This window comes from Canis lupus, chromosome 2, assembly GCF_003254725.2.
Source record: "Canis lupus dingo isolate Sandy chromosome 2, ASM325472v2, whole genome shotgun sequence".
Lineage (NCBI taxonomy): Eukaryota > Metazoa > Chordata > Mammalia > Carnivora > Canidae > Canis > Canis lupus.
Genome location: NC_064244.1, coordinates 63,741,941 through 63,768,954, shown reverse-complemented (window position 1 = coordinate 63,768,954; position 27,014 = coordinate 63,741,941). Strand labels below are relative to the sequence as shown.

At 40.6% G+C, this 27,014-nt stretch overlaps 1 protein-coding gene across 5 annotated transcripts; it reads left to right on the top strand.

Annotated features, from left to right (window-relative positions):
* CNEP1R1 (CTD nuclear envelope phosphatase 1 regulatory subunit 1) lies at positions 1 to 26,639 on the top strand. Of its 5 annotated transcripts, XR_007407584.1 has the most exons (8): positions 17 to 152; positions 1,328 to 1,399; positions 4,496 to 4,569; positions 8,498 to 8,607; positions 8,733 to 8,787; positions 14,918 to 15,140; positions 15,391 to 15,513; positions 20,460 to 26,639. XR_007407584.1 is itself a non-coding variant. In XM_025447560.3 (6 exons), exons 1-6 carry the CDS (start codon positions 128 to 130, stop codon positions 14,957 to 14,959), a joined length of 378 nt encoding a protein of 125 aa, XP_025303345.1. In that variant the 5' UTR covers positions 1 to 127; the 3' UTR covers positions 14,960 to 16,280. The 5 variants fall into 5 exon arrangements, 2 of the variants coding, with proteins under 2 accessions (XP_025303345.1, XP_025303347.1); XR_007407582.1 differs by having other exon boundaries at positions 14,918 to 15,513; XR_004814150.2 differs by lacking the exon at positions 20,460 to 26,639 and having other exon boundaries at positions 15,391 to 16,280.
* Positions 26,640 to 27,014: the final 375 nt, after the last annotated feature.

Here is a 27,014-nt window from a genome sequence, read left to right as displayed (position 1 = left end):
GGGGCGGTGCGACGCGGAGGGGCGGAGGGAGGCGGTTAGAGGTGGGAGTTGGCGCTGCGGGCCGGGCGGGGGCCGCGGAGCTGCGATGCGGACGGGGCCGCGGCAGTGACCGCAGCTGCCGCCCGACATGAACTCGCTGGAGCAGGCGGAAGGTACGGTGGGCCTCCGGGGTGGCCCGGGCGCTTCCCGGAAGCTGGCGGGGCTCTGGAGGGGTTGGAGTCGCGGAGACCCCGCCCCGGGGAGAGGAGGCCGCGACGGAGGGGCCGGGGGCCGCGAAGGATGGGCCGGGGGCCGCGACGGATGGGCCGGGGGCCGCGGGGAGGCGGGAGGGCCGGGGGCCGCGAAGGATGGGCCGGGGGCCGCGAAGGATGGGCCGGGGGCCGCGGGGAGGCGGGAGGGCCGGGGGCCGGGGGCCGCGAAGGATGGGCCGGGGGCCGCGACGGATGGGCCGGGGGCCGCGGGGAGGCGGGAGGGCCGGGGGCCGGGGGCCGCGACGGATGGGCCGGGGGCCGCGGGCCGGCCGGACGTGGGTGGGCGCCCGGGAGCCCCTCGCGACGGCTACTTTTGCTTTTTACTCATTAGCCAGCGTCCTGCATTTTGCGCTTTTGCGTGGCCGTCGTTTACTTGATGTTACCGCGGTGACCCCGGGAGTTGCACCGTGGTTCCTGCTGCGGTTTCTGGTCAGCCGCCGCGTCCCGGCCGTGCTTCTCGGTCTCCTGAAGTTAGAAGGCGCGACCGCGGGGTGGTGGCCCCGGCCCGTCGGCAGGTCACAGGTGGCCGCGGCGGGGGGGGGGGGGGGGGGAGCCTTTCCGCAGCCCCCGTAGCCGCGTGGGAAATGCAGAAGGACCCGACACCCGGCACAGCCCCTAAGTACAACCGGGGGCTAGAACTCGGAATCGGGTGGTTGCGGAACGGCAGACCCCGTCGGACTCTGCCGACAGGGGAGACGTCGTTGTCACGGACAGCTCTGGGCCCCCGCAGGGTCACACCTCGACCTGACCTGACCTGACCTGACCGGACCTGACCGTGCTCCCTTTATTGGCGCCCCCAGGGTGCCGGCCCTTGGCGCTGCCGCGGCCGGTCCACACGGCACGTTACGAAGCTCCTAAAGGCGGACCAGTTTCCTTATAGGCGAAATTGGAATCAAAGAAACCTGATGGTTTTGTCCAGTACTCAGAGCTGCCCTAGGAAACGAAGTAGACAGTGCAGTGAAACGTGTGAGCTGCTGTGTGAAGACCTGAAGCGGTTAGAGTATATCTGAAATGTCATCTTAAGAGATTCAAACTAGTCAGAGAGCTAATTGGAAAATTGAAATCTTTTTACCTAGATCTCAAGGCTTTTGAGAGAAGACTTACAGAATATATTCACTGTTTGCAACCTGCCACCGGGCGTTGGAGAAGTAAGTTCTTGAATGTTTTTTTTTCCCCCAGGGAAAATAAACCCACAATTGGTACTTTTATCCCTGCCTAACAATGATTTGCTTTTGTGTAAGAGTTTTGACTAACAAATGCTTTACTAAACCATGAGATTTCCTTTGTTTTAACGGTTTTAAATTTATTTGACTTTGTAAACAATGCATCCTAAAGAAAAAAAAATTTTTTAAGATTTTATTTTTAAGTAATTTCTACACCCAATGTGGCGTTCAAACACACAGCCTTGAGATCAAGAGTCAAAGGCTCTACGGCCTGAGCCAGCCAGGCACCCCCACCAAAGAAATCTTTAGGAAAGGGAACTGCCCATGCTAAAAGAACATATATTTTGTATGGTTGGGTTTTCATTTTTCCATTAAAATACATACAGTTTTTTTTATTAAATATTACATATTGATAAATGACATGTGATTTCAGGAACTTGTTTAGCAGTTTTGGTTTTTTTTAATATTTTATTTATTTATTCATGAGAGAGAGAGAGAGAGAGAGAGAGAGGGAGAAGCAGGCTCCATGCAAGGAGCCCAACGCGGGACTCCATCCTGGGTGCCCAGGATCAGGCCCTGGGCTGAAGATGGCGCTAAACCGCTGAGCCACACAGGCTGCCCTGCTTAGCAACTTTTAAATTTGCCTACAAACTATTGAAATAAAGTTCTGTTAAGGAAAATCACATATTTTTTTTCAAAGGTTTTTATTAGGGAGAGAGAGAGCGCGGGCACCAGTGAGAGAGCAGAAGCAGAGAGAGAAGCAGGCTCCTTGGTGAGCAGAGACCTGAGATGCTGGGCTTGATCCCAAGACCCTGAGATCATGACCTGAGCAAAGGCAACTACTTAACTGACTGAGCCACCCTGGTGCCCCAAGGAAAATCCTATTTAACATATACTTGCCAAGGTTATGAAATTACCCTTGGTCGATTTTAGTAGAGCATGATTGTATTGCTTTGCAGTATATCCTACAAAACAAATTCACGTTATAACTGTCTATTCAAAATGTCGTGACTACTATCAAATATGATTTGAAAGAATTGTGATGATTGCTCAGTGGAAATACTTAGGAAATGCAAGTGATGACCTTAGCAAACAAAATGTTTTGCTAACTTGTGTTGGGACCAGACTTAGTTTCTTGGATGTGTATGATTGAACTTCTTGTCAAAAGGGAAGTACAACAGCACATGTTGAATAGATACTTTATTTCACAGTATAATTCAGTTTGTGGGACCAAAGAGCACTATTGAAGTTAGGAACCTTTTTCTGTGTCAGGATTTTTTGTGATATTTTTCTTAGATCTATCTGCAAAGTTTCATTCATATGCTCTGAGAATTCTGATATGTCAGAATTTACAAAGAGTGATTTTTTTAGATACCTTGGTTTAGGGAAGAATCCTCCCAAAACCTTATTTCACTACTACTTGAAAATCTTTTAAAATGATCCAGTGGTATCTCATAAAATATAAGACAGTGAATTTACTTTACTTTTTCTGTGATTCATGGTCTCAGTGCTTACATATAAATCAGCTTGGTTAATATACCAATCAAAAGTATGTGTATGAGGTCCCTTCCAGTGAGTTTGATTTTGATTTTGCTTCATTTTTCAAAAGAACAGTCTGTGTAGTGCATTGCTTATTGGAAACACAGCTTTATAAGAAATTGAGTTTAATCTGAGCTGAGAATGTAATTTTAAAATTTTGATTGTGTACTTAAATACCTAAAATGAGATTGTTTTCCTGTGATTTGCCTCTTCTAAAAGAATATCACTAGGACTTCTAGGTTAAGTTGCTTTTTGAATCTTGATCTTTATATTTTATTTTATTTTTATTTTTATTTTTCGATCTTTATATTTTAAAACTATATGTGTCTTAACTGAAGGACAGTAACTTGATACCCAGAATGTTAACTAGGACTTGGTGCCCTTTTATTATTTTCTAGTAGTACCATTTATTACCTTTTTAAAAAATTTTTTAAGATTTTATTTATTTATTTGAGAGGGAGAGTGAGCAAGGTAGAGAGAGCACAAGTGGGGTGGGGGAGCAGAGGGAGAAGAAGGCTCCTCGCTGAGCAGGAAGCTTGATGCAATACAGGGCTCAATCCCAGGACCCTGAGATCATACCTGAGCTGAAGGCAGACAGATGCTTAACTGACTGAGCCATCCAGGCACTCCTGAGATTTTAATTTTTTTTTTTTTTTTAAAGATTTTATTTATTTATTCATGAGAGACAGAGAGAGGGAGAGGCAGAGACACAGGCAGAGGGAGAAGCAGGCTCCATGCAGGGAGCCCGACACTGGACTCGATCCTGGGTCTCCAGGATCATGCCCTGGGCTGAAGGCGGCACTAAACCGCTGAGCTGCCCAGATTTTACTTTTTAAGTAATTTACACCCAGCATGGAGCTCAAACCTACAGCCCTGAGATCAAGAGTCACACGCTCCACCAACTAAGTCAACCAGGTGCCTCTATACCATTCATTCTTACATTTTGCTTAGGATCTATTTAGAATTCTTAAAATAATTCTAGCTTAGTGGGGAGAAAAACTTTACTGAGCTCTACTGTCAGATTTTTACCCTGATCTTCCTTTAAGTCTCTGAAGAAAATCTGGTACTCCACATTCCTGATCACACCAACCGATGTTTAACTCAATGCAAGCAGTTGTCTTCCAGCAAAATCCTCTAGTCAGTGCGTTCATAAAAGAGTCTTTGTTTGGTTTATTTACAGTAGAAAATGAGAGGTGTTTTTTTGTTGGTTTTTTTGTTTTTGTTTTTTAATTTAAATTTACAAGATCTGCAAAATCAGCACAAAGCCATCCAAAGTTCCTACGGCTTTTGATTTCATAAATCTTGGTAAGTTCTGACTGAAGTAATAATAGGGACACTATCATCCTCAATTACTGAGGTTCACAGTATTTAAAGAGAATTCCCGAAGGCCATACAGCAAGTTTCTTAATTCCTCAGTCGAATGCATTTTCCATTTAATAAAGTGCTGCATCCTTTGGCTGTCATTTATTAGGAACTGGTGGTATTAGTATAAATTTATTAACAGCTTATTTCCTTACTAATTTCGTGTTTATCTTTCATCAGTGCTTCTTATAGTGGTATCTGTCTGTACAGCTACTGGTGCCTGGAACTGGTTAATAGATCCCGAGACACAAAAGGTAGAAGTTTTGATTTAAAATCTTTAATGGATTAAATGAGATAATGTAGCAGTGCTTTGTTCATTGTAAAGTATTACTCAGATGCTTCCTATTATTACTAGTAGTGATATTGAACAGTATATTAAATATATGCTTTATATTAATTTGCTTAAGAAAAACTTTGGCCACTGTAGATAAGTATCTTTTACAAGGAAAAATGCATGAGAAATAACACTATGCTACTTCTCATTCATTTCTGAACTTTTTACATGTCATTTTATATATGTCATAGTCACACATTTTTACCTATTTCAATGTAAACATTGTCTTTATTCTCCTTTGTCCATTTAGTATCGTGTGTTCCAGCTTTAGAAAATTGTAAAATACCATTTTCTTCTAAGACTAATCTTTGGTAGGACCTTTCTTTATCCCACAAAGCATTTGAGATGACTTTGCAGGAGACCTATGATAAAATAGCAAAATATTAATGTAATAAAAAGTCAAGATGGTGGATAAAAGACAATTAGACTAGAGGGTCAAAAACAGGAAGGAAACCAGGTCACAGACAAGGCCATGTGGGACACCACACTTGCCCAAACTGAGTTATAAATTAGTCTCTGAGTTACCTGATCAATAAAGTCACCGTTCCATGGTTTTTCTACTTTGTGAAAAGAACACATGTATGAGTTCCATAAGCTAGCAAAGGTTTTGTTCTCCACATTTATCTCAAAAAAATTTCCTGCCTGAATTTAATATAGGAAACACTAAGAGATCTCCCATTGGGCACTGTACAAGAACATCCCTATATCAAATGCAATAAAAAATTTCATAATGTTATTTCTCGAAGCATCCTTTGATGAAATCTGATAGCATGTTTTTCAGAATTCTACTTCTTTCTACTAACTTGTGCCTTAATTTCAAACTGAAGTGTTTGTTTTATTAGAGAAACAGTAGTCTCCAATTTTTCAGTGAAGATTTTTCCCTTGGTGCAGCTTTATTTAGGTAATAATAATAACGTCATTTTCTTAAATCTTAAACCCACATCCTTTTTAAAACTGTAATTAGGTAGACTATTACAGTAGCTTTATTTATAACTTGTTAGGTTATACAGAAGAAAAACCTAATAGCAAAGCTTTTGTCAGCAGTCCAAATGGCATTTCAGGCAGCCAGGGATTTATTTAGCATGTAGTCTCCCTGACTTAATCCATTGAGGTGGAGCTATAAAAGAATAGGAGGTAGGGGAATTTGGTGATGGAATTTTGCGTTAATAGAAGAGTTTTTATGGCAGATAGGAAACTCTCTTGTGTGTTGATTTATAAAAGTCTGATCTTAGGGCTGTGCTTGGTACTCATCTTCAGGGGAAAAGTAAGGAGGCTGGCAAGAAGATTGAAAAGATCTATCTTGGGAAATGAATCTGACTTCTAATTGGGAAAAATATAAGCTGATTTCAGCTAGTTGAGATCTTAATAAAACACAGAATTAAATGTAATTTGAAATAGGCCCAAAACTCTGTAGTTAATGTAATTTTCTAAATTAGGTGAGAATATAACTATTAGCCTAAGGGTTAGCTCTTTATTTCAGTATTTAATAACCTCAAAGCTGATAGGCGTTTTAAACAGCAATTGTTTCTGTAGCAAGAGTTGCAGACTCAAAAGCCAGTGCATGACTATCTGGAAGAACCCAAGGAGAGAAGCAACAGAGCAAACTGGAAAGCACATGAATGCCTGATCTAAAGGGGGGAAACTGATACCTAGATGTAGTTGATTATTGCCATGGAGGAAAGAAGGCTGATGTTGACGGATCTAATTAAAATTAACACATACGACACTATATGTGCTTAAACTGTGCAGGCCATGTGAAATCTAGCTGGCCTTTGGGAATTAAAGGTTTAAGAAGACATTCCTCTGGAATATTAACTTCTTTTTCAGAATTTCATCCTTCTGGGAGCTTCTTCCCTCCTGATGTTTTCAGCCTCTCGTTTCTTCATTTGACAAATTTATTTAACCGATAGCATGCTGGGCTAGCTACCTGGTGTTTTTTATAAGTTTAGCTCTCAGTCTTGAAATATGTACACATCTCTTGGTATGAGAGTGGAGTATCGATGCCTCTGGCTTAATTCTGTTGCTCTCATTTAGTTCCTGGTCCATCTGATTTCTTTCTCCAGACTCTAAACATCATCTCTCCTTCAATCTACAGTTCTGTTCCCCAGCCTTCAGTGCCCATTCTTGTTCCAGTCCTGGATCCTGGACCCTTATCTCCACCATATTCATGTTGTCTTGTTTCTTGCTATCATCTGATTATGCCCAGATCTGAAATCAGCTCTTTGTTTCTCTTAAACACTCTTTTTTCTTTTTTTTTTTTAAGATTTATTTATTTGTTTTAGAGAGAGAAAGAGATGAACAGGGGAAGGGGCAGAGGGAGAGAGAGAATCTGAAGCAGACACACCACTGAGCACGTGGAGCTCGATCTCACAACCCTGAGAATATGACCCGAGCTTTAACTAAGAGTCAGACACTTGACTGAGTGAGCCACCAGCACCCCCTTTTAAGTTTTATTTAAGTAATCTCTATACCCCATGTGGGCTCAAACAACTCCAAGATCAAGAGCCACATGCTCTTCTGACTGAGCCACCCAGGTACCCCTAAACCCTCGTTCTTTATAGATAGCTACTAATCATGTTTCCCTGCTTGAGTGTCATCTGGCTATTTAAATTTCAGTAGCTTTGGGCAGCCCAGGTGGCTCAGCAGTTTACGTGATCCTGGAGACCCGGGATCGAGTCCCACATCGGGCTCCCTGCATGGAGCCTGCTTCTCCCTCTGCCTGTGTCTCTGCCCCTCTCTCTCTCTCCTCTCTGTGTTTCTCATGAATAAATAAATAAAATTTTTTAAAAATAAAAATAAAATAAAAAATAAATTTCAGTAGCTTCAAAACCACTCATTTTTTGCTCCCACAGAGAGGGAGGGAGGGATGAGTCTCCACGTAAGAGGAGAGAAGGAATATGGTAGTGTCTATGCAGATGCAGCAGGAGATGGTTAAATTGGGACCAGACTATGAATGGCAGAGTCTACCCAATTCTCATAAAGAAGCTTTTTAACAGGGAGAGTAACTAGATCACTTTTGTGTATTCATTGACTTCAGATCAGAGACCTCCTTCATCTGCACTCATTCAACAGTATTGGTTGAGCACCTATGTTTGCCAAGCACTGTTTCAGATGTTGGGAAAACAGTGATGCACAAGACAGCATCTCTACTGTTGTGGAACTTAATCTTGTGCTTTTATATACGTATGTATGTATGTATGTAATCTTTATGCCCAACGCGGGGCTTCAACTCACAACCCTGAGATCAAGAGATATATTCTACCAACTGAGCTAGCCAGACACCCCAATCCTGTACTTTGTTTTAAGTTTTATTTTTGTTTTGTTTTGTTTTGTTTTTTTAGTAGTCTCTATACTCAAAATCAGGCTTGAGCTCAAAACCCCGAGATCAGGAGTCACACATTCCATTGAGCCAGTCAGGTGTCCTAGTCTTGTGCTTTTTAAATTGCTCCTTATCAGGAAGGGTTCAGTAAATATTTTTGGTAGGATGTTTTTTGATTATTTTTTTTTAATTTTAAAAATTTTTATTTAAATTCAGTTTGTCAACATATAGTATAACATCCAGTCTTCATCTCATGTGCCCTTTGGTTTTTGATTAGAAGAATGAATTTGTAATGGTTCAACTCTTTGGAATGAATAGAGGGAACATTGCTATATTATTTTGCTACATTAAAGATACGAAACATTTCTATTTTTATGACACAGCTAAACAACTGGGATTATTTTAAATTATTCAAATCTTCGTATTTCAGATGATTCAAATGTTAGATATATTTATGCACAAGTGGGGAGGTAAGAATTAGTATTCTGAGATTTTAAACATTTTTATGTTTCAAACTCTTCTTTTCCAGGTGTCTTTCTTCACATCATTATGGAATCACCCGTTTTTCACCATTAGCTGTATCACTCTAATAGGCTTGTTCTTTGCTGGAATACACAAGAGGGTTGTTGCACCATCAATGTATCCTTTATCAGAATTGACTTTTATTCTCTGAGTAAAATTAAAGCACCTTCTTGATCATCTAGATGTTGTTTTAAAAGCTTATTCTTCATATGATAAATTTTCCTTTGACCACATTTTTTCAGTATAGCTGCTCGATGTCGAACTGTATTAGCAGAATACAATATGTCTTGTGATGATGTGAGTATTGCTTATATTAGAAAATTATACATGTGCATGAAAGGACTGAAATCTTTTGGCTTAAATAAAGCAGACTTTGATAAATTACATGGATTAATAGTGGAAATATTCTTATAGCATTGATCCTAATACCCATATTTACATCTCAGAAATCGAGGTGCATCTAATAATCTGTAGTATCATACAGTTCAACTGATAGAGTTGACTGTAATTTTTTTTTTAAGTAAGCTTTATGCCCAATGTGGGGCTTGAACTCATGATCCTGAGATTAAGTCATATGTTCTACCACTGAGCCAGCCAGGTGCCATTTTGATCTTTCCTAATGATATAAAATCATAATGTGTGTTATGATTGAAGTCATCTTAAACTATATATAGAGTGGTCATTATTGGCGAAAAACGGCTTGTTGGGTGTTGGATTTGTAAACTCTCTAATGGTACTCTGTATGTAGGATTTTATTTTATTTTTGTTTAAAGATTTTATTCATTTATTCATGAGAGACAGAGAGAGAGAGAGAGAGAGAGAGAGGCAGAGAGAGAAGCAGAAGCAGACTCCAAGCAGGAAGCCCGATGTGGGACTCAATCCTGGGACTCTGGGATGATGCCATGAGTCAAAGGCAGATGCTCAACTGCTGAGCCACCCAGGCGTCCCTAGGATTTTATTTTTAAAAAGATTTTGAGAGAGCGAGCAAACATGAGCACAGGAGGCGTATAAAGAGAGGGAGAAGCAGACTTCCCTCTGAGCAGGGAGCCCCACACTGGGCTCAATCCCAGGACCCTGGGATCGTGACCTGAGCCCAAGGCAGACATTTAACCGACTGAGTCCCCCAGGCATCCCCATATGTAGGATTTTAAATTGCATCTCAAGTTAATTGACAGATGCACATACAAACCGACTGTGTTTTTAAAATTAATAACATATAGGCATATTAAGAGTATGTCACAGATTTGATTTGCTTATTTATAAAAGTATTTTTACCTTCAGTTAAAAAAAACTATTAAATAACACCTAGTTTAGAAAACTAGAATAAAGAGCAAAAAAAAAAAAAAGATATTAAGGCAGGGGGCCCCTGGATCAGTGAAGAGAATAAAGACTAAACACTCTGATTTTTTTTTTTTAAGATTTTATTTATTTATTCATAAGAGGCAGAGACACAGGCAGAGGGAGAAGCAGGCTCCATGCAGGGAGCCTGACATGGACTCTATCTCGGGTCTCCAGGATCAGGCCCTGGGCTGAAGGCAGCACTAAACCGCTGAGCCACCCGAGCTGCCCAACACTTTGATTTTTTAAAAATTAGAGGATAAGGATAGTATTTCAAGTCGAGGGCTAGTAGTGTTGAGACAGTTTTTCATTTGAAAAAAATGAATTTAGATCTCTGCTTCGCATCAATTAAAAAGACTAAATTCCAGATGAAGTCCTTTTTTAAAATTTATTTATTCATTCATTCATTCATTCATTCATTCATTCTTGATAGACATAGAGAGAAAGAGAGGCAGAGACACAGGCAGAGGGAGAAGCAGGCTCCATGCAGGGAGCCCATCGCGAGACTCAATCCTGGGACTCCAGGATTGCACCCTGGGCCAAAGGCAGGTGCCAAACTGCTGAACCAAAAAAAAAAAAAAAAAAAATCAAACAAACTGCTGAGCCACCCAGGGACTCCCCCCCCACCCCATGAAGTCTTAAATATATTTAAAAAGACAACTCATCCCATAATTAAAGCATTAGAAGAAAATATAAATGTGTGTTCTGGTTTTTTTTTTAATTAATTTATTTATTAGAGAGAGTGGCACATGCACACACATTAGTCAGGGGAGTGGTACAGGGAGTGAGAAACCCAAGCAGAGTCCTTGCTGAGTGTGGAGTCCCAACACAGGGCTGGAGATCACAACCGCAATCAAAACCAGGAAGTGGATGTTCAACCCACTGCACCACTCAGATGCCCCAAGGTGTAGATCTTGGTATAGAAAAGCTCCTTTGTAAGACCCAAAACAAAAACACTGCCATGGAAGAGTTTGGATACCTTTAATTGAACCAATATTTGAAAACTTTGTACACCAAAAAGCAAGAAAGTGAGCACTGATGAGAAGTATTTGTGTGGCATCCGGCTGGCTGGCTCAGTCAAAGAACACGTGATTCTTAATCTCAGGGTTGAGTTCGAGCCCCACATTGGGTGTAGATATTACTGGAAAATATTTTTTTTAAAGAAGAAGAAAATATTTCTAAGATGTCTAACAGAGGATAGAAACCAGACCTATTTAAAATTTTTTAAAAATCGTAAATTTGAAAAATGGGAGGGCAGCCCGGGTGGCTCAGTGGTTTAGTGTCACTTTCAGCCCAGGTTGTGATCCTGGAGACCTGGGATCGAGTTCCAAGTCAGGCTCCCTGCATGGAGCCTGTTTCTCCCTCTGCCTGTGTCTCTGCCCGCCCCCCCCCCCCCCCGACCTGTATCTCTCAGGAATAAATAAAATCTTAAAAAAAAAAGAAAAAGTGGGAAAAGTAAATCTTAACATAGACGTGGGAAAACAAATAGCCTCATTTGTAATTGGGGAAATGCACAGTAAAACTGAATTTCCGTTTGTCTTACCTATCTGTCACTGACATAAGTTAAAACTTCAGTACAGTGGGACACCTGGTTGGCTCAGCGGTTGAGTGTCTGCCTTCAGCGTAATCCTGGAGTTTGGGGATTGAGTACTGCATTAGGCTCCCTGTGGGGAGACTGCTTTTCCCTCTGCCTATGTCTTTGCTTCTCTCTGTGTCTCTCATGAATAAATAGATAAACCTTAAAAAAAAAAAACTTCATTACGGTGGTGGAGTAGATGCACTCCCATGCTCTACTTGATGAGAATGTATTGCCATGTTGGAAAGCAGTTTTCATCATTCTTATAAAATGAAAATTTGGCATGCCTCATAACCTAACCATTCTACTTCTCCCCATCTACCTTTGGTACCCCTACCTTTGGTGGGAACCATCACATTTCACATAAGGAGGCAGGTATGAGGTAGTAAGTTGCAACATCCTTTGGAGTAGGGAAAAAATGGAAACAGGTTTTAGGTTTCTCAACAGGGACAGGGTAAAATAAGCTTTGGTATAGCCACATCATAAGAACCTATGGTAAATCTATAAATTTGGACGTGCAAGGATCTTTCAAGACATAATGTTAGGTACAAGAAGGAAATTATTAAACAATACACTCAATTTGGTATCTTTTTTTTTTTTTTAAAGATTTTTTTCCCCAGTACTATTTTCTTTTTAATTCCAGTATAGTTAACTAATATACAATGTTATATTAGTTTCAGGTGTACTGTATAGTGATTCAGCAGTTCCGTACATCATCCCATGCTCATAACAAATGTACCCCCCCCCCCCGGCCCCATCACCTATTTCACCACCACCACTGCCCCCCGCCACCTCCCCACTAGTACTCATCAGTTTGTTCTCCACAATTAAGGGCCTGTTTCTTAATTTATATTTTTTTTCCTTTGCTTTTTTTTTTTTTTTTTTTTTAAGATTTTATTCTTTTGAAAGAGAGAGAGAGCACAAGTGAGGTGAGAGGCAGAGGGAGAAGCAGACTCCCCACTGAGCAGGGAACCCAGTGCGGGGCTTGATCCTAAAACTCATGATCATGACTTGAGCCGAAGGCAGATGCTTAGCCAACTGAGCCACCCAAACGCCCCTGTTTTTTCTTAAATGGCACAATGAGTGAAACTGTACAGTATTTATCTATTTCTTTTTGGCTTAGCATTATAGTTTCTAGCTCTATCTATGTTGTTGTAAGTGGCAAGATTTCATTCTTTTTTAAAATCTAAATAATAATCCATTGTGTTTATATATGTATATATGTATGTATTTTATGATGTATATATATCTTCTTTGTCCATAAAAAAGTTTTAATTATGAAAATTTCCAAACAAAAAAATGAAGAGTATAATGAATACCCATTGGTCAGTGTCAACAATAATCAGCTCATGGCCATTCTTATTTCATGTGCACCCCTGCCCACTTTTCCTCCATTAGATTATTTTGAAACAAATCCCAAGTGGTATGTTTTACCCTCGTATTTTAGCACATTAGAAACACCAGATTTTTTTTTTTTTAAGACTTATTTATTTATTTGAGAGAATACGGGGAAGAAAGGCAACAAGAAAGGGAGAGAATCTCACTCAGACTCCCTTTGAGCACGGAGCCTGACACAAGTTCTTTTTATTATTTGTATATGGGAATGTAAATCTATAGAACACAATCTGGAAGGATTCATGCTAAAACTGGTTTCTTCTTTAAGAGGGCTAGAATTTGAGATAGATGGAAAGGATTTTAGCTTATCTATATTTGAAAATTATTTTAATTTCTTGTTTATTTTTTTTAAGTAATCCTGTACCCAACGTGGAGCTTGAAGAAGTCATATGCTTCACTGGCTGAGCCAGGCAGGCACCCTCATATTTGATTTTTTTTAAGATTTTTATTTATTTATGAGAGACACAGAGAGACAGAGACACAGGCAGAGGGAGAAGCAGGCTCCCCATAGGTAGCCTGATGCGTGATTTGATCCCCTGACCCTGGGATCACGCCCTGAGCCACTCAGGCATCCCTAGTTTTTTAATAATGAGATTACATTAATATCATATTCATGTAGTTTAAAATAGATTAAAACCATGGATAAAACAAATGGGGTCTATTCGTACAGTGAAATATTGTATATTTTATATCAAAATAACAGTATAAAATAGTACAAATTACTGAAACATAGTAACAGATGAATGGCAGAATTACATTGAGTGAAAGAAGTAGATGTCAAAGAACACACTCTGATTCCATTTGTTTAAAGACCACAGACAGGCAAAATTTTTGGGAAATGGTTATGTCTACATAAGGAGTGGGGCTGCCATTGACCAAAAAAGGGCCTGGAGGGACTTTCTGGGTGGTGGTGATGTTCTGTATCCTGCTCTGGGTGGTGGCTGTGAGTGTATATTGTGTGTATATTAAGATTTTTGCCTAGTTAACATACAGGCGGGGAGAGGCAAAGGGAGAGAATCTCAAGCAGGCTAGGCACCGAGCACAGAGCCTGATGTGGGCTCAATATTGTGACCTGTGTCAGAATTAAGAGTAGGACGTTTAACTGACTGAGCCACTCGGGCAGTGGGTGTATATATTTCTTAAAACTTGTAAAACTGTATGCAAGGGTTAGCATCTTACTGTATTTAAATTATACCTTAAAAAAAAAAATAAATAAATTATACCTTAATAAAACAGTGGAAAAAGGGATCCCTGGGTGGCGCAGCGGTTTGGCGCCTGCCTTTAGCCCAGGGCGTGATCCTGGAGACCCGGGATCGAATCCCACATCGGGCTCCCGGTGCATGGAGCCTGCTTCTCCCTCTGCCTGTGTCTCTGCCTCTCTCTCTCTCTCTGTAACTATCATAAATAAATAAAAATTTAAAAAAATTAAAAAAAAAAAAAACAGTGGAAAAAGTTCTACCTGCATATCAAGGAATTACCAAAAAGAAGAAGTCCCCTGAACAGCAGTGTATAAGCATCAGTGTTCACTCCAGTCATTTGTTTACAATTTTTTTTTTTTTAAGATTTTATTTATTTATTCATGATAGTCACAGAGAGAGAGAGAGAGGCAGAGACACAGGCAGAGGGAGAAGCAGGCTCCATGCACCGGGAGCCCGATGTGGTATTCGATCCTGGGTCTCCAGGATCGCGTCCTGGGCCAAAGGCAGGCGCCAAACCGCTGCGCCACCCAGGGATCCCATTTGTTTACATTTTTATCTGAAAGTAAAAATTTAGTGTTGGTAAAGGAAAAATGTTTATGCGCAAGTACGTTTATTTTATAAACTTCATTTGGCAAGGAGCATAAATTGGTTTATATACATTGGATTGATTGCCTGATTTATAGGGAAGCCAGTGGACTGGGGAGTTCATCAAATACATTGTTTTAAAGTAATGAAGATTTTCGAAAGAAAGCTCCACACAAAACTTTGAGAACATTAACTATTAATTGCTTAATCTTGATTGAATATAGAGAGGTGTTCTCGTACCTTTTAAGTGCACTTCAAAGTTTATGGATAAGTGGTGATTTTTTTAATGGAATTGATTACTGAAAAAAAAAATTTTTTTCCCCCATTTTTACAGACAGGAAAACTCATTTTGAAACCCAGGCCTCATGTTCAGTGACAATCTTCACTCATTATTATGGGACCTAAAACAGCCTTTCTTCAAATAAGTGATACAGCAAAAAGCCATAAAGGATTCCTTTTACAGTTGGATATATGAAGGTCATAGCAACAACTGACAAGAAGTGTGCAATATTTACTCAGATGATCTTGATGATGATGACTCACGTCCTCCGTGCTTGGTACCTTTGATTATCTGTGTTACAGTATTAGTGTCACTTTAGTACTTCAGACCCTGCAGAGACTTTTGCAGATGAAGTATGTCTGTATGTTACTAAGTTAAACTTAGAAACAGAACCTCATCCAGTTTTTATAATGTATTTTTGCAAACTACTGTAAATAGCAAATCAATGCCAGTGTCAAAGAGGGAAGCATTATGTGGACATTGTTCTGCACCAGTATCTTACGAGCATCTGTTTGCCATCCCCACAGCTCTTCAAAACCAGCTATCACACGTAGCTGTGCCTTTCATTCTCACACCCCTCTGTTTTAATCATAATGCAAGAAAAACATCGGATTGGGCGTAAACTGAGGAAGACTCGTCTCCATCATATTGTAAGAAATTATAGATGTTCTGAGAAACCATTTTTGTTAAACCAGATAGTGAACTTCAGCCACTCTTGTGGTAAATGTTTCCAGTTGGTTGTTTTCCTTCAATGTTAAATATACTTTATATTTTTAAAATAATTTTAAGAACACTGCAAAGGCTTCTGAATATATAAGTTTAGTTATAAATTATGTGCTGTCTGGGAATTTGATAGTCCTTGTTTTAGATAATTGGATCTTATGCCGTGGTGGACGTGCTGTTACACTAGTGTTGCACGGGTGTAATTGATCAGCTGCTCCATCACGGGGGTGACTTGGGAGCGGCGCCCCAAACCAGAGTCTACAATTCTCACTGTTCCGAGAGTGTTAATGACATACTGTGTATGCATCTTAGCCACCTGTACTATAATTGCCCTTAATCTTAAACTATTGGGATTGCTGTAAATATTTTAAAGAACTGGAGGTGCCTTTTACCTGTTTATTAGAAGATTTTGAAAAGGTTTAAATTATTTCATGAGCAGTCTTTTAAATTCCACTTAACATAAAGCTGAAAATTCACTCACAGGACAAAAACTTTTTAACAAGGCTACCATTTAACTTAACTGTGTTCATCTTGGCTTTCCCATCTATAAGATTTTATTCTTGAAACTGCAGCAATAAGACCCTCTGCTCCTACAGAGTCATCAGAGGGTATTCTATATACTCGGCACTGTTTGATTTTCTGTAAATTTTGTAGGTAAATATGTGTATAAAAATAAATACTTTATATATAATTAGTGATCGGGCTTTTTTCCTTTATTCATGGAAAGTCTGTAACGCTTAAAAATGTTAAAAACATACCGCGTGTGTCAGAAACAGCCTCGTTCCAAATGAGAAATCTTTTAACTCTGTCTAGTAGAGCAAGTAGCAATTGTAGATATCAGTTTATTAAGCTATGATAGTCCTTTAATAGTCCTACTCATCATTGTGTAATGACATTTGCCTCCTAATCAGGAAATGCAGGTTTCCTCCATTGTGCTTTATTAATTTGGATTGACCATTTCCTCTAAGAATATAAAGTAGAAGAGGGATTTTATAGGTCCTTAATCCTTTTTGGAGTAATCAACTACTTTTAATATTTAATGAAAGCCTTGACTCTTCTCCCCTAGAAAAATACACCTGTGTGTGTACATATACTTTGCATGCATTCAAAGATTTCTTGATGTTAGACTGCTTGGAATCTGATGGCTCCAAGAAAGAAACTTTTGTTCCAAAGATTTTTCATCCTTATGCTTCTAGCAGAACAATTCATTTGCCAAAAAAGTCTGCTCTGGTTGAAATGGACAAAGAATCCTCATTTGGCTAGCTTCTCTTTACCACCACCCTTACCCTCTCATGTCCCCTTCCACACTATCTGGAAATTACTGGTTGAGTCCAGCCAGAGATTACAAGTGGGGAAGACAGTCTTCGGATGTTTAGAGTGTCTTCATTCTGGCTTTCCACAACTTATTAAAGACAGTACTAGCACCAGGATCTAAGTCTCCGATTGAAAAGATGCTTGTGTGTTAAACTTAATTCAGGAGCCATTAGAATGTGATAGTTACGAGTGTGGATTCTGACTCCAGACTGGATTTGAATCTCAGTTGTACTGCTTGCTTGTTTTGTAACTTTAGGCAAATTATGTATTAGTTTCCTCATTTATGAAATAAGTGTAGTGCCAACTATCCAGATTTATATCATATGCTAGAGTCAGTGCTCTGTAAATCTAGTTGTTAAACCAAATCCTAAAAGTTAGAAAACAAACAATTCCCTGTTGGAACTTTACCCAACATCAACATTTTTTTTTTTATTTTTTTTTATTTATGATAGTTAGAGAGAGAGAGAGAGGCAGAGACATAGGCAGAGGGAGAGGCAGGCTCCATGCACCGGGAGCCCGACATGGGATTCAATCCCGGGTCTCCAGGATTGCGCCCTGGGCCAAAGGCAGGCGCCAAACCGCTGTGCCACCCAGGGTTCCCCATCAACATTTTAATTGAGGAAATTCTGCTTATCTTATGAACCAAGCAAACTCCTAAATAGTGGACTAAATGGAAAGAGAAAAGATATTTGGCCCCTAATGATAAGAAACCTAAAATGGTTCTAGGTATTTAACTTTTAAGCAGCCTCACTGAAAACATCAAGGCTTGTGATTCCCTATTACTGCTGTTGATTGAAGAGCTCTTTCCTCCTTTAGGAATGGACTCTTGGGGTAGCCCGGGTGGCTCAGCGGTTTAGAGCCGCCTTCAGCCCAGAGCCTGATCCTGGAGACCTGGGATCGAGTCCCACATCAGGCTCCCTGCATGGAGCCTGCTTCTCCCTCTCCCTGTGTCTCTGACTCTCTCTCTCTCTATGTCTCTCATGAATAAGTAAATAAAATCTTAAAAAAAAAAAAAGAATGGACTCTTTTTTTTTTTTTAAGATTTTATTTATTCATGAGAGACGGGCAGAGACATAGGCAGAGGGAGAAGATGTGGGACTGGATCCCAGGACTTCAGGATCATGCCCTGAGCAGAAGCAGACCCTCAACCACTGAGCCACTCTGGCTTCCCTAGAACGAAACTCTTTTTTTTCTTTTTTTAATTTTTTTATTTATTTATGATAGTCACACAGAGAGAGAGAGAGGCAGAGACACAGGCAGAGGGTGCAGGCTCCACGCCCCGGGAGCCCGATGTGGGATTTGATCCCAGGTCTCCAGGATCGCGCCCTGGGCCAAAGGCAGGCGCCAAACCGCTGCACCACCCAGGGATCCCCCTAGAATGAAACTCTTGATTGACATTTTCTTTCAGGTGTTTTTTTTTTAATCTCTACACCCATGTGGGACTCGAACTCATGACAAGCTCGAGTCACATTTTTCACACCATGCCAGCCAGGCACCCCTTGATTGACATTTTATACAGACTGAGCTAAGAATCATTGTAACTGATGGATGCTCTGCCCTCAGCATTGACAGTTCCCGTCATTTCTTCCTGCTAAAACCATAGAAACTCGAGTTACATTCTTCAGTTTCATTTTTCTTTTATCCTCTAAAAATTGGAAGAGCATCTTGTCTGCATCATGAAACATTTTAAAAGCACATTTTTAGTGTATGATGGTTACGCAAGTCCTGATTGTGTGAGAGACAAAAGTGAAAGAAAAAAGTGTCTTGCTGGAAAGTTTTAGGGGTGCTCTTTCCTCACTTTTGCAGACTGCCATTTATGTGGCAAGTGCTTGGTTGGGTATGAAGGTATAGAAAATGTATGAGGAAAACTTTGCCCCCTTGGAACTGGTGGGGGAATACAGACCATTGATTGAGGAAATTAGCATGTGGTATAAGTGCTATGAAAGTTAAAAGTGTAGATGCCCAGAGGAAGGGGGTTCAGCCCACACTGGGCTCTCTAAAGAAGTTCTTTCTAAATGGGTCTGAAGGGTCATGGGGGGCGGTGGGGGGGTGACACACAAGACAGTTTTTGAGTGTGGCCACAGCATGGAGTTTTGGAGAAGGGTCATGGTGAGAGATGAAATTGGAAGTAAGTAGGAACCGGGGGTCAGGAGTACTGTGAGGACAGTGGGAAGCCACCAAATGTTTTGATAGGGAAGTGACAACTGGATTTGCACTCGATGACAGTGACTACTGTGGACTGAAGGGGTAGGCAGTTGGGAGCTCTGCTACAGTCCAGGCGACAGATATGGGCTCTTGAAATAGAGTTCAGTTAGGGGAACCAGAGGAGGGAGTAGGAGCTTTTGGAAGTCACATGAGTGATACCTAGTGGGAGGCAGCGATGGGTAGCACTTGAGGATGAACCCTACCACCCCTTCCCATCCCATGTAACCTGTTACAGAAATAAAGATTCTGTGATCACCAATGTTTGGGAACTATTATATCCTCCTCTTGGAGATTCTCCATTCTCCAAAGTTTATTAAAAACTCTGAAGAGGGCAGCCCGGGTGGCTCAGTGGTTTAGCACCGTCTTCAGCCCAGGGCCTGATCCTGGAGACCCGGGATCAAGTCCCACGCCGGGCTCCTTGCATGGAGCCTGCTTCTCCCTCTGCTTGTGTCTCTGCCTCTTTCTCTCTCTCTCTCTCTCTCTCATGAATAAATAAATAAAATCTTTAAAAAAAAAAAACAAAACTGAAGAAGTCCTGCAGTAGAGAAACCTGTTTCTGCCTCTTTGCCATTTTGTGAAATAGCTACTAGCATTCACCGTGGATATTTGGATATTAAGCATGGTTTCTGTCTCGTCTACCAAGCTCCTGTTGAGTACTCTTGCCGGGTTTGGGGATTAGTAGCCAAAACAGTCCTGCTTCTCCCAGACAATTTAGAAAACTTCCTTGACTCCTTTGCATTTGGGACGTGGTCATGTGGGAAAGCTGTAAAACTGTTCCTGTTGCAGGGTGTTCTGTGGTGCTTGCTGGTGATGGCACAGTTTCATCATGCCAGTTTGATGACATGAATTTGGGCATTTCTTTTTCTAAGTTTAGTCTTAGACTGGTCTCTCTAGACCTCCTCAAAATTCTCTGAGATACCCAATGTCCTTTCAGTGATATGTTTTTTGTTTAACCAAAGTTGGCTTCTCTTACTTGCAACTAGGACCCTGACCTAACAGAAGCAGTATTCCCAGGGGCAGACTTTGAGGAAAGTTAATCTATGTAAGGGACTAGGGCACTGCTTCAAACCAAGCATGATGTCATCTGTCGAGTTAGGGAGCTTCAGGCCATGTGTAGTGGAAGAGCACCAGCTGACAGGTTGACTGGTCCATAGTCCTGGTTCATCCATTTGCCACTTGGGCTGATGACTCCTTCTCTCTGAACCTTATGGTCCTCATTTGGGCCTATTCATAGCTGTCTTGCAGAATTGTTATAAGGACTAAATGAAATTATGTGTGTCAGATATATAACATGTTGGGTGTTTTTATTACAAATGAATTTTAAGTCCTTATTCTGAGTTCTTGTCATATGCAGATCTTCAGTACCCAAGAGCACCTGGCAAGATGCTCAGTGACTATCCATTGAATGAATGAATCTTGACTTTGGTTGAAATTGGGTTTGTGGAGCACCTGGAGAGCTCAGTGGTTGCACATCCGCCTTTGGCTTGGGTCATGATCCCGGAGATCTGGGATGGAGTCCAGCATCAGGCTCCCTGTATAAGGAGCCTGTTTCTCCCTCTGCCTTTGTCTCTGCCCCTCTGTGTCTCTCATGAATAAATAAATAAAATCTTTAAAAAAAAATTGGGTTTGTACATAATTACACTAAATCTTAACTTTTCTTACATAATTTGCCTATCTAGTTTTAGGAGAGGTTTTCTTTCTTTTCTTTCTTTCTTTCTTTCTTTCTTTCTTTCTTTCTTTCTTTCTTTCTTTTTTTCTTTCTTTTCTCTTTCTTTCTCTTTTTGATATCTTATTTTTAAGTATTCTCTACACCCAGCATTGGGCTTGAACTCACAATCCCAAGATCAAGAGTCGCACACTCCACCAGCTGAGCCAGCCAAGTACCCCTGGTTTTGGAAGAGGTCCTTAAATGCTAAGATTTTTTTTCCCCCCTGAGAGGGAGAGAGAAAAAAGCAGCATCTCACAATCCTGAGATCAGGACCTGAGCCACATTAGTTGGATGCTTAACCAGCTGAGCCACCCCATTGCCTTACCTTTATTTTTTTTTAAAGTAAAGAAGCTGGGGCTGGGTTTCTGAAATTACTGTTTTTTTAATTAAAAAATTTTTAAGGATTTTATTTATTCATGAGAGAGAGGCAGAGACAACAGGCAGAGGGAGAAACAGACCCCCTGGAGAAAGAGCCTGATGCAGGACTCAATCCCACGACCCTGGGATCATAACCTGAACCGAAGGCAGACATTCAACCACTGAGCCACCCACGCGCTCCATAAGTTATTTTTTTATTCCAGTGTGTTTAAGATGTAGTGTTACATTTGTTTCAGGTGTATAGTGATTCGACAATCTGCTCCAGTACTCAGTGCTCATCACGATAAATGTACTCTTAATCCTTATTTCTCCACTCATTTCTCTTGGCAACCACCGATTTGTTCTCTGTAGTTAAGTCTGTTTCTTGGTTTGTCTTTTTGTTGTTGTTGTTTCGTTTCTTAAATTCTACATATGAGTAAAATCATATGGTATTTGTCTTTCTCTGACTGACTTTGCTTAGCATTACATTCTTTAGCTGCATCCATGTTACCACTGGCAAGGTTTCATTCTTTTGATGGCTCAAATATTCCATTATGTATATATACCGCACCTTTATCCATTCATCAATCGATGGATACTTGAGCTGGCTGCTTCTGTAATTTGGCTATTATGTTTATTATGCTTTATGCTACAGTAAACATAAGGGTGCATGTATCCATTTGAATTAGTGTTTTTGTATTCTTTGGGTAAATACCCAGTAGTGTGATTGCTAGATGATAGGGTAGTTCTATTTTTAACTCTTTGAGGAACCTCTATTTTTCAGAGTGGCTGCAACAGTTTGCATTCCCACCAACAGTGCACAAGTGTTCCTTTTTCTCCATATCTTCACCAACACTTGTTTCTTCTGTTTTTAATTTTAGCCATTCTGAGAAGTGTGAAGTGTAGCTCATTGTAGTTTTGATTTGTATTTTCCTGATGAGTGATGTTGAGCATCTTTTCACGTATCTATTGGCCACCTGGATGCCTTTTTTTTTTTTTTAAGATTTAATTTATTTATTTTATGTGACAGAGAAATCCAGAGAGCACAAGCAGGGGAAACAGCAGAGGGAGTGGGAGAAGCAGATTCTCCACTGAGCAGGGAGCCTGACTTGGGGCTTGATCCCAGGACTCTGGGACCATGACCTGAGCCCAAGGCAGACACTTAACCGACTGAGCCACCCAGGACCCCCACATGGATGTCTTCTTTGGAAAATGTCTGTTCATGTCGTCTGCCCATTTTTTAATTGTATTATTTGGGCTTGAGGAGCTTATTTGTTTTTGTTTTTAAAGATTTATTAGAGGGCAGCCCAGGTGGCTCAGCGGTTTAGCGCCACCTTCAGCTCAGGGCATGATCCTGGAGGCCCAGGATCGAGTCCCACATCATGGAGCCTGCTTCTCCCTCTGCCTGTGTTGTGTCTCTGCCTCTCTCTCTCTCGAATAAATAAAGTCTTTTAAAAAAAATAAAGATTTATTAGAGAGAGAAAGCTAACCAAGGGTGGGGGCATAGGGAGAGACAGTCCTCAAGCAGACTCCCTGCTGAGTGCAGAGCCTGATGTGAGGCTCAGTCCCAGGACTCGGAAATCATGACCTGAGCCAAAATCAAGCTCAGGCTTACCAGACTGAGCCACCGAGGCGCCTCAAGCCTACTCAAAAAAAATAAAAAATAAAAAAAAAAAATCGGGAGGAGATAATATACTGTAGTTACTAAAAACCACCTGAAGCCTATGTAGGTCAATCGCCTCTATGTCATTTACGAATCTTAGGCAAGTAACCTCTCTGTACTCCGTTCTCTCATCTAACTTGGGTTTATCCACATCTCATGAGATTGTTGGTGCGTTAAATAGCTTATACATGCAAAGCTCCTGGAGCAGTGTCGGGCACAAAGCAATGGCTCAGTAAGTATTGTCTGTAGGACACTCATTCCACAAATAGGAAATGGAACGCCTTATAATCACTGATGAATCTGGGGAAGTGATCAAAACAAATTCTATTGGCTTTTTAAAAAATCTACTTCATTAAGGTGGATTTACAGATAATACTTTTTAAAATACAGTTTTTAACCACAGTTTGACAATTTTTTTTTAAAGATTTTATTTATTTATTCATGAAAGACACAGAGAAAGAGGCAGAGACACAGGCAGAGGGAGAAGCAGGCTCCATGCAGGGAGCCCGACGTCGGACTCGATCCTGGGACTCCAGGATCACACCCTGGGCTGAAGGCAGAGGCTCAACTGCTGAGTCACGGGGGGTGTCCTAACTTAGGTATTTTTCACAGTGTTTTTGTTTATTTGTTTTGTTTGGGGCCAAACAGCCAACAAGGCAGACAATAGATTTCGGGGACAAAGATGTATATCTTTGTGTATCCTACAACACAAAATTGATCTGACTCATCTTAGGCAATGACCACTAGATTTCAGCATTTAAAAAAGAACCCCCCCCCCAAAAAAAATCCCATACTTAAAAAAAATTAATAAAAGGAGCACCTGTTTGACTCAGACTGTAGAGCATGCAACTCTTGATCTCAGGGTTAAGAGTCTTACCTGTGGGGCAGCCCTGATGGCACAGCGGTTTAGCGCCGCCTGCAGCCCACGGCGTGATCCTGGAGACCCTGGATTGAGTCCCACATCAGGCTCTCTGCGTGGAGCCTGCTTCTCTCTCTGCCTCTCTCTCTCTCTCTCTCTCTCTGCGTCTATGAATAAATAAATAAAATCTTAAAAAAAAAAAAAGAGTCTTACCTATGTTGGGCATAGGGCTTGCTTATTTAAAACAAAATCAGGGACGCCTGGATGGCTCAGTGGTTGAGCATCTGCCTTTGACTCAGGGTGTGATCCCAGGATTTGGGATCGAGTCCCACATCGGGCACCTGCATGGAGCCTGCTTCTCCCTCTGCCTGTGTCTCTCTCTGTGTCTCTCATGAATAAATAAATAAAATCTTTAAAAAATAAAAAATCAAAAGAGGTGCCTGGGTGGCTCTGTCAGTTTAGCTTCTGACTTTGGATTTCGGCTCAGGTCATGATGTCAGGGTTATGAGATTGAGCCTTGGCCCCATAGTCAGTGGGGCCCCCTGCTTTCTCTTTCTCAAACAAATAAATGTAAAAAATATTAAAAAAAATTTTTTTAATCTAAAATATTTATTCTCTACTTGAAGAGATTAACCTGGTAGTGCAAAATAAATAATTGAAAGTTTCTCTACATTAGCAATTGGTGTATTTTTGTTTTGTTTTTTTTTTTTTTTTCAATTGGTGTATTTTTGTCACTAATTTTTTGCTGTTGGTTAAATAGGTGAAATGATAATTTAACTCTGAACTTCTTTTTATTTGTTTTTATTTTTTAAAAAGATTTTATTTATTTATTCATGAGAGACACACAGAGAGACACAGAGACATAGGCATAGGGAGAAGCAGGCTCCCTCTGGGGGAGCCTGATGTGGAACTCCTCTCTTACCCCGGGATCACAACCTGAGCCAAAGGCAACCGCTCAACCACTTAACCACACAGAGGCATCCCTTATTTTTATTTTTTAAAGATTTATTTATTTTAGGGGTTCCCTGGGTGGCGCAGCAGTTTAGCACCTGCCTTTGGCCCAGGGCGCGATCCTGGAGACCCGGGATCGAATCCCACGTCAGGCTCCCTGCATGGAGCCTGCTTCTCCCTCTGCCTATGTCTCTGCCTCTCTCTCTCTCTCTCTCTCTCTCTCTCTGTGCGTGACTATCATGAATAAATAATAAAATCTTTAAAAAATATATTTATTTATTTTAGAGGGGGGAGTACGCATGAGTGTGGGAAAGGGCAGAGAGAAAGGGCAAGAAAGAATCTCAAGCAGAATCCCCTGAGCATGTTGCCAGAGAACGGGCTTAATCTCATGATCCTGAGATCATGACCCAAGCTGAAATCAAGAGTCAGACCTCAACATACTGAGCCACCCAGGCACCCCAAGTCTGAACTTTTTATAGAGACTATATATTTATTTTGCATACTTGCAACCATGATTATTTAGAGTAGACCTAGCTTTGCATATTTTAATCACATTTTACCCAGATTCCCTGGTCAATTTGTAAACTTCGTATACTACTTGAAATGCATAAAACAGCTGTCAGTCATTTAAAAAAATTTTTCTTGCCTCCATTTTTACTTGAAAATTGGGTAAATCCTGATTTTGATTTGGAATGAAAGGTAATGCAAAAGCAAAAATGTGTGATTGCTTACAGTTTTTTTTTTTAAACCAAAGTGATACTAGGTTAAAATAAATAAAACAAGCCCTCCCTTTCTATCCAGCTGCAGAAAGAGCACACAAATAGTCATTTCTGGGAAATGGGTGCTTACTTTGTGAGTGGCAGCATGGAGTTGACTAGTGGGACTGCTGAGCCGGTTTCCAGGGAACTGGTGTCTGTGGCACATGCTCTTTCTCTCCTTGCCAGGTTTTACTTCAACGATCCTGATATTGAGATGGCTTGGGCATCTCAAAGCAATGCAGCATGCTGACATCAGCTATAAGCTGATTTCATCAGTTGACTCACAGTTCCTGAAACTCACCAGAGTAGATGACCAAATCTATTCCAAGTTTTGAGAAAATTTTGAGAAACTCAGGATCAATGGGTTGGACTCAGAAGAGCTCAAATCAGAATCAGTTAAAGAGAAGTGGAGGCCATTCTGTGTGACGTTTGACAGAATTGTAGAAGACTAACTATGGTCCTTTGCTGCGACTGGATTGTTCTCTGGGCTACATTGAGTAAAACACTATCTTTGCTCCCAGGATACAATTTTTTTTGCCATTGAAATTGCTTGAACTAAAAATAAATAAAATAATTAAAATAAAATAAAATAAAATAAAATAAAATAAAATAAAATAAAATAAAATAAAATAAAATAATAAAATAAAATAAATAAAATAAAATAATAAAATAAATAAAAAATAAAATAAATAAAATAAAATAAAGAAAGAAAGAAATTGCTTGAACTGGTAAAGCTATAAGAAAGTTTACACCAGTGTTCATGATAAAAAAAGAGAAGGCAACCATGGAAGAGAGAAAGGAGCTGACGAGAAGAGCAGAAGAAAAAGCCACAGGAAAAAAAAAGTTGAAAACCAACAAAGGAAAAGAAAAAGAAAGAAGCCAACAAGGAATTGAACAAGAGTAGTGAAACAGCTATGTAAGTAGGCAAGGACTAGCACTCTAGAAGCTGTGACTCAACTAGGTCTACAGATGCTACTTGCACGGACCCCTGTGGTTAAGTGTATGTCCTTGTGCAATTGTAAGATCTGCAGAAGGACATCTTTCTAACCTAATAATCAAGAGCTACTCTGCTTATTCTTTTGCATGAACCGGCTTAAAGACTATTAGTGGGGTCTTAGTCGATCGTTTCTTGGTATAATGTTTCTTGGTTCTCCCCACTAGTCAAGTAAAAAAATTTACACATAAATTTCTTTTGGTTCCTAAAAAAAGTAAAAAAATAAAATGAGCACTGAAACACATTAGTAATCTTTGGATGACCCAAAGCTAGCCTCGACATGCCCAATTAAAACCAGATGGGAAGGTACCAGGTCTCTGAAGAGCCAGAACTACCTTGGCTGAGAGGGAGTTCAGTGAGACCCAAGCAAGGACAGTAAGAAACTACCAACAGGGAGGAAATGCTGCCTGTCTGGGAGCAGAGAAAATACTCTGCGATATTAAATGGGCTGATTCAGAGGGAAAAAAATTTTTAAGTGGAAAGTTGTTTTTTTTTTTTAAGATTTTAAAATTTAGGGCAGCCCTGGTGGTGCAGCGGTTTAGTGCCACCTGCAGCCTAGGGCGTGATCCTGGAGACCCTGGATCGAGTCCCACGTCAGGCTCTATGCATGGTGCCTGCT

Excerpts from the sequence above, each read along its gene's own strand:
- CNEP1R1 (XM_025447560.3), top strand. The coding sequence starts at position 128 with ATGAACTCGCTGGAGCAGGCGGAAG. Across the intron at positions 153-1,327 it reads CTCGCTGGAGCAGGCGGAAG|ATCTCAAGGCTTTTGAGAGA; the intron begins GTACGGTGGGCC and ends CTTTTTACCTAG. Across the intron at positions 8,788-14,917 it reads ACAATATGTCTTGTGATGAT|ACAGGAAAACTCATTTTGAA; the intron begins GTGAGTATTGCT and ends CCATTTTTACAG.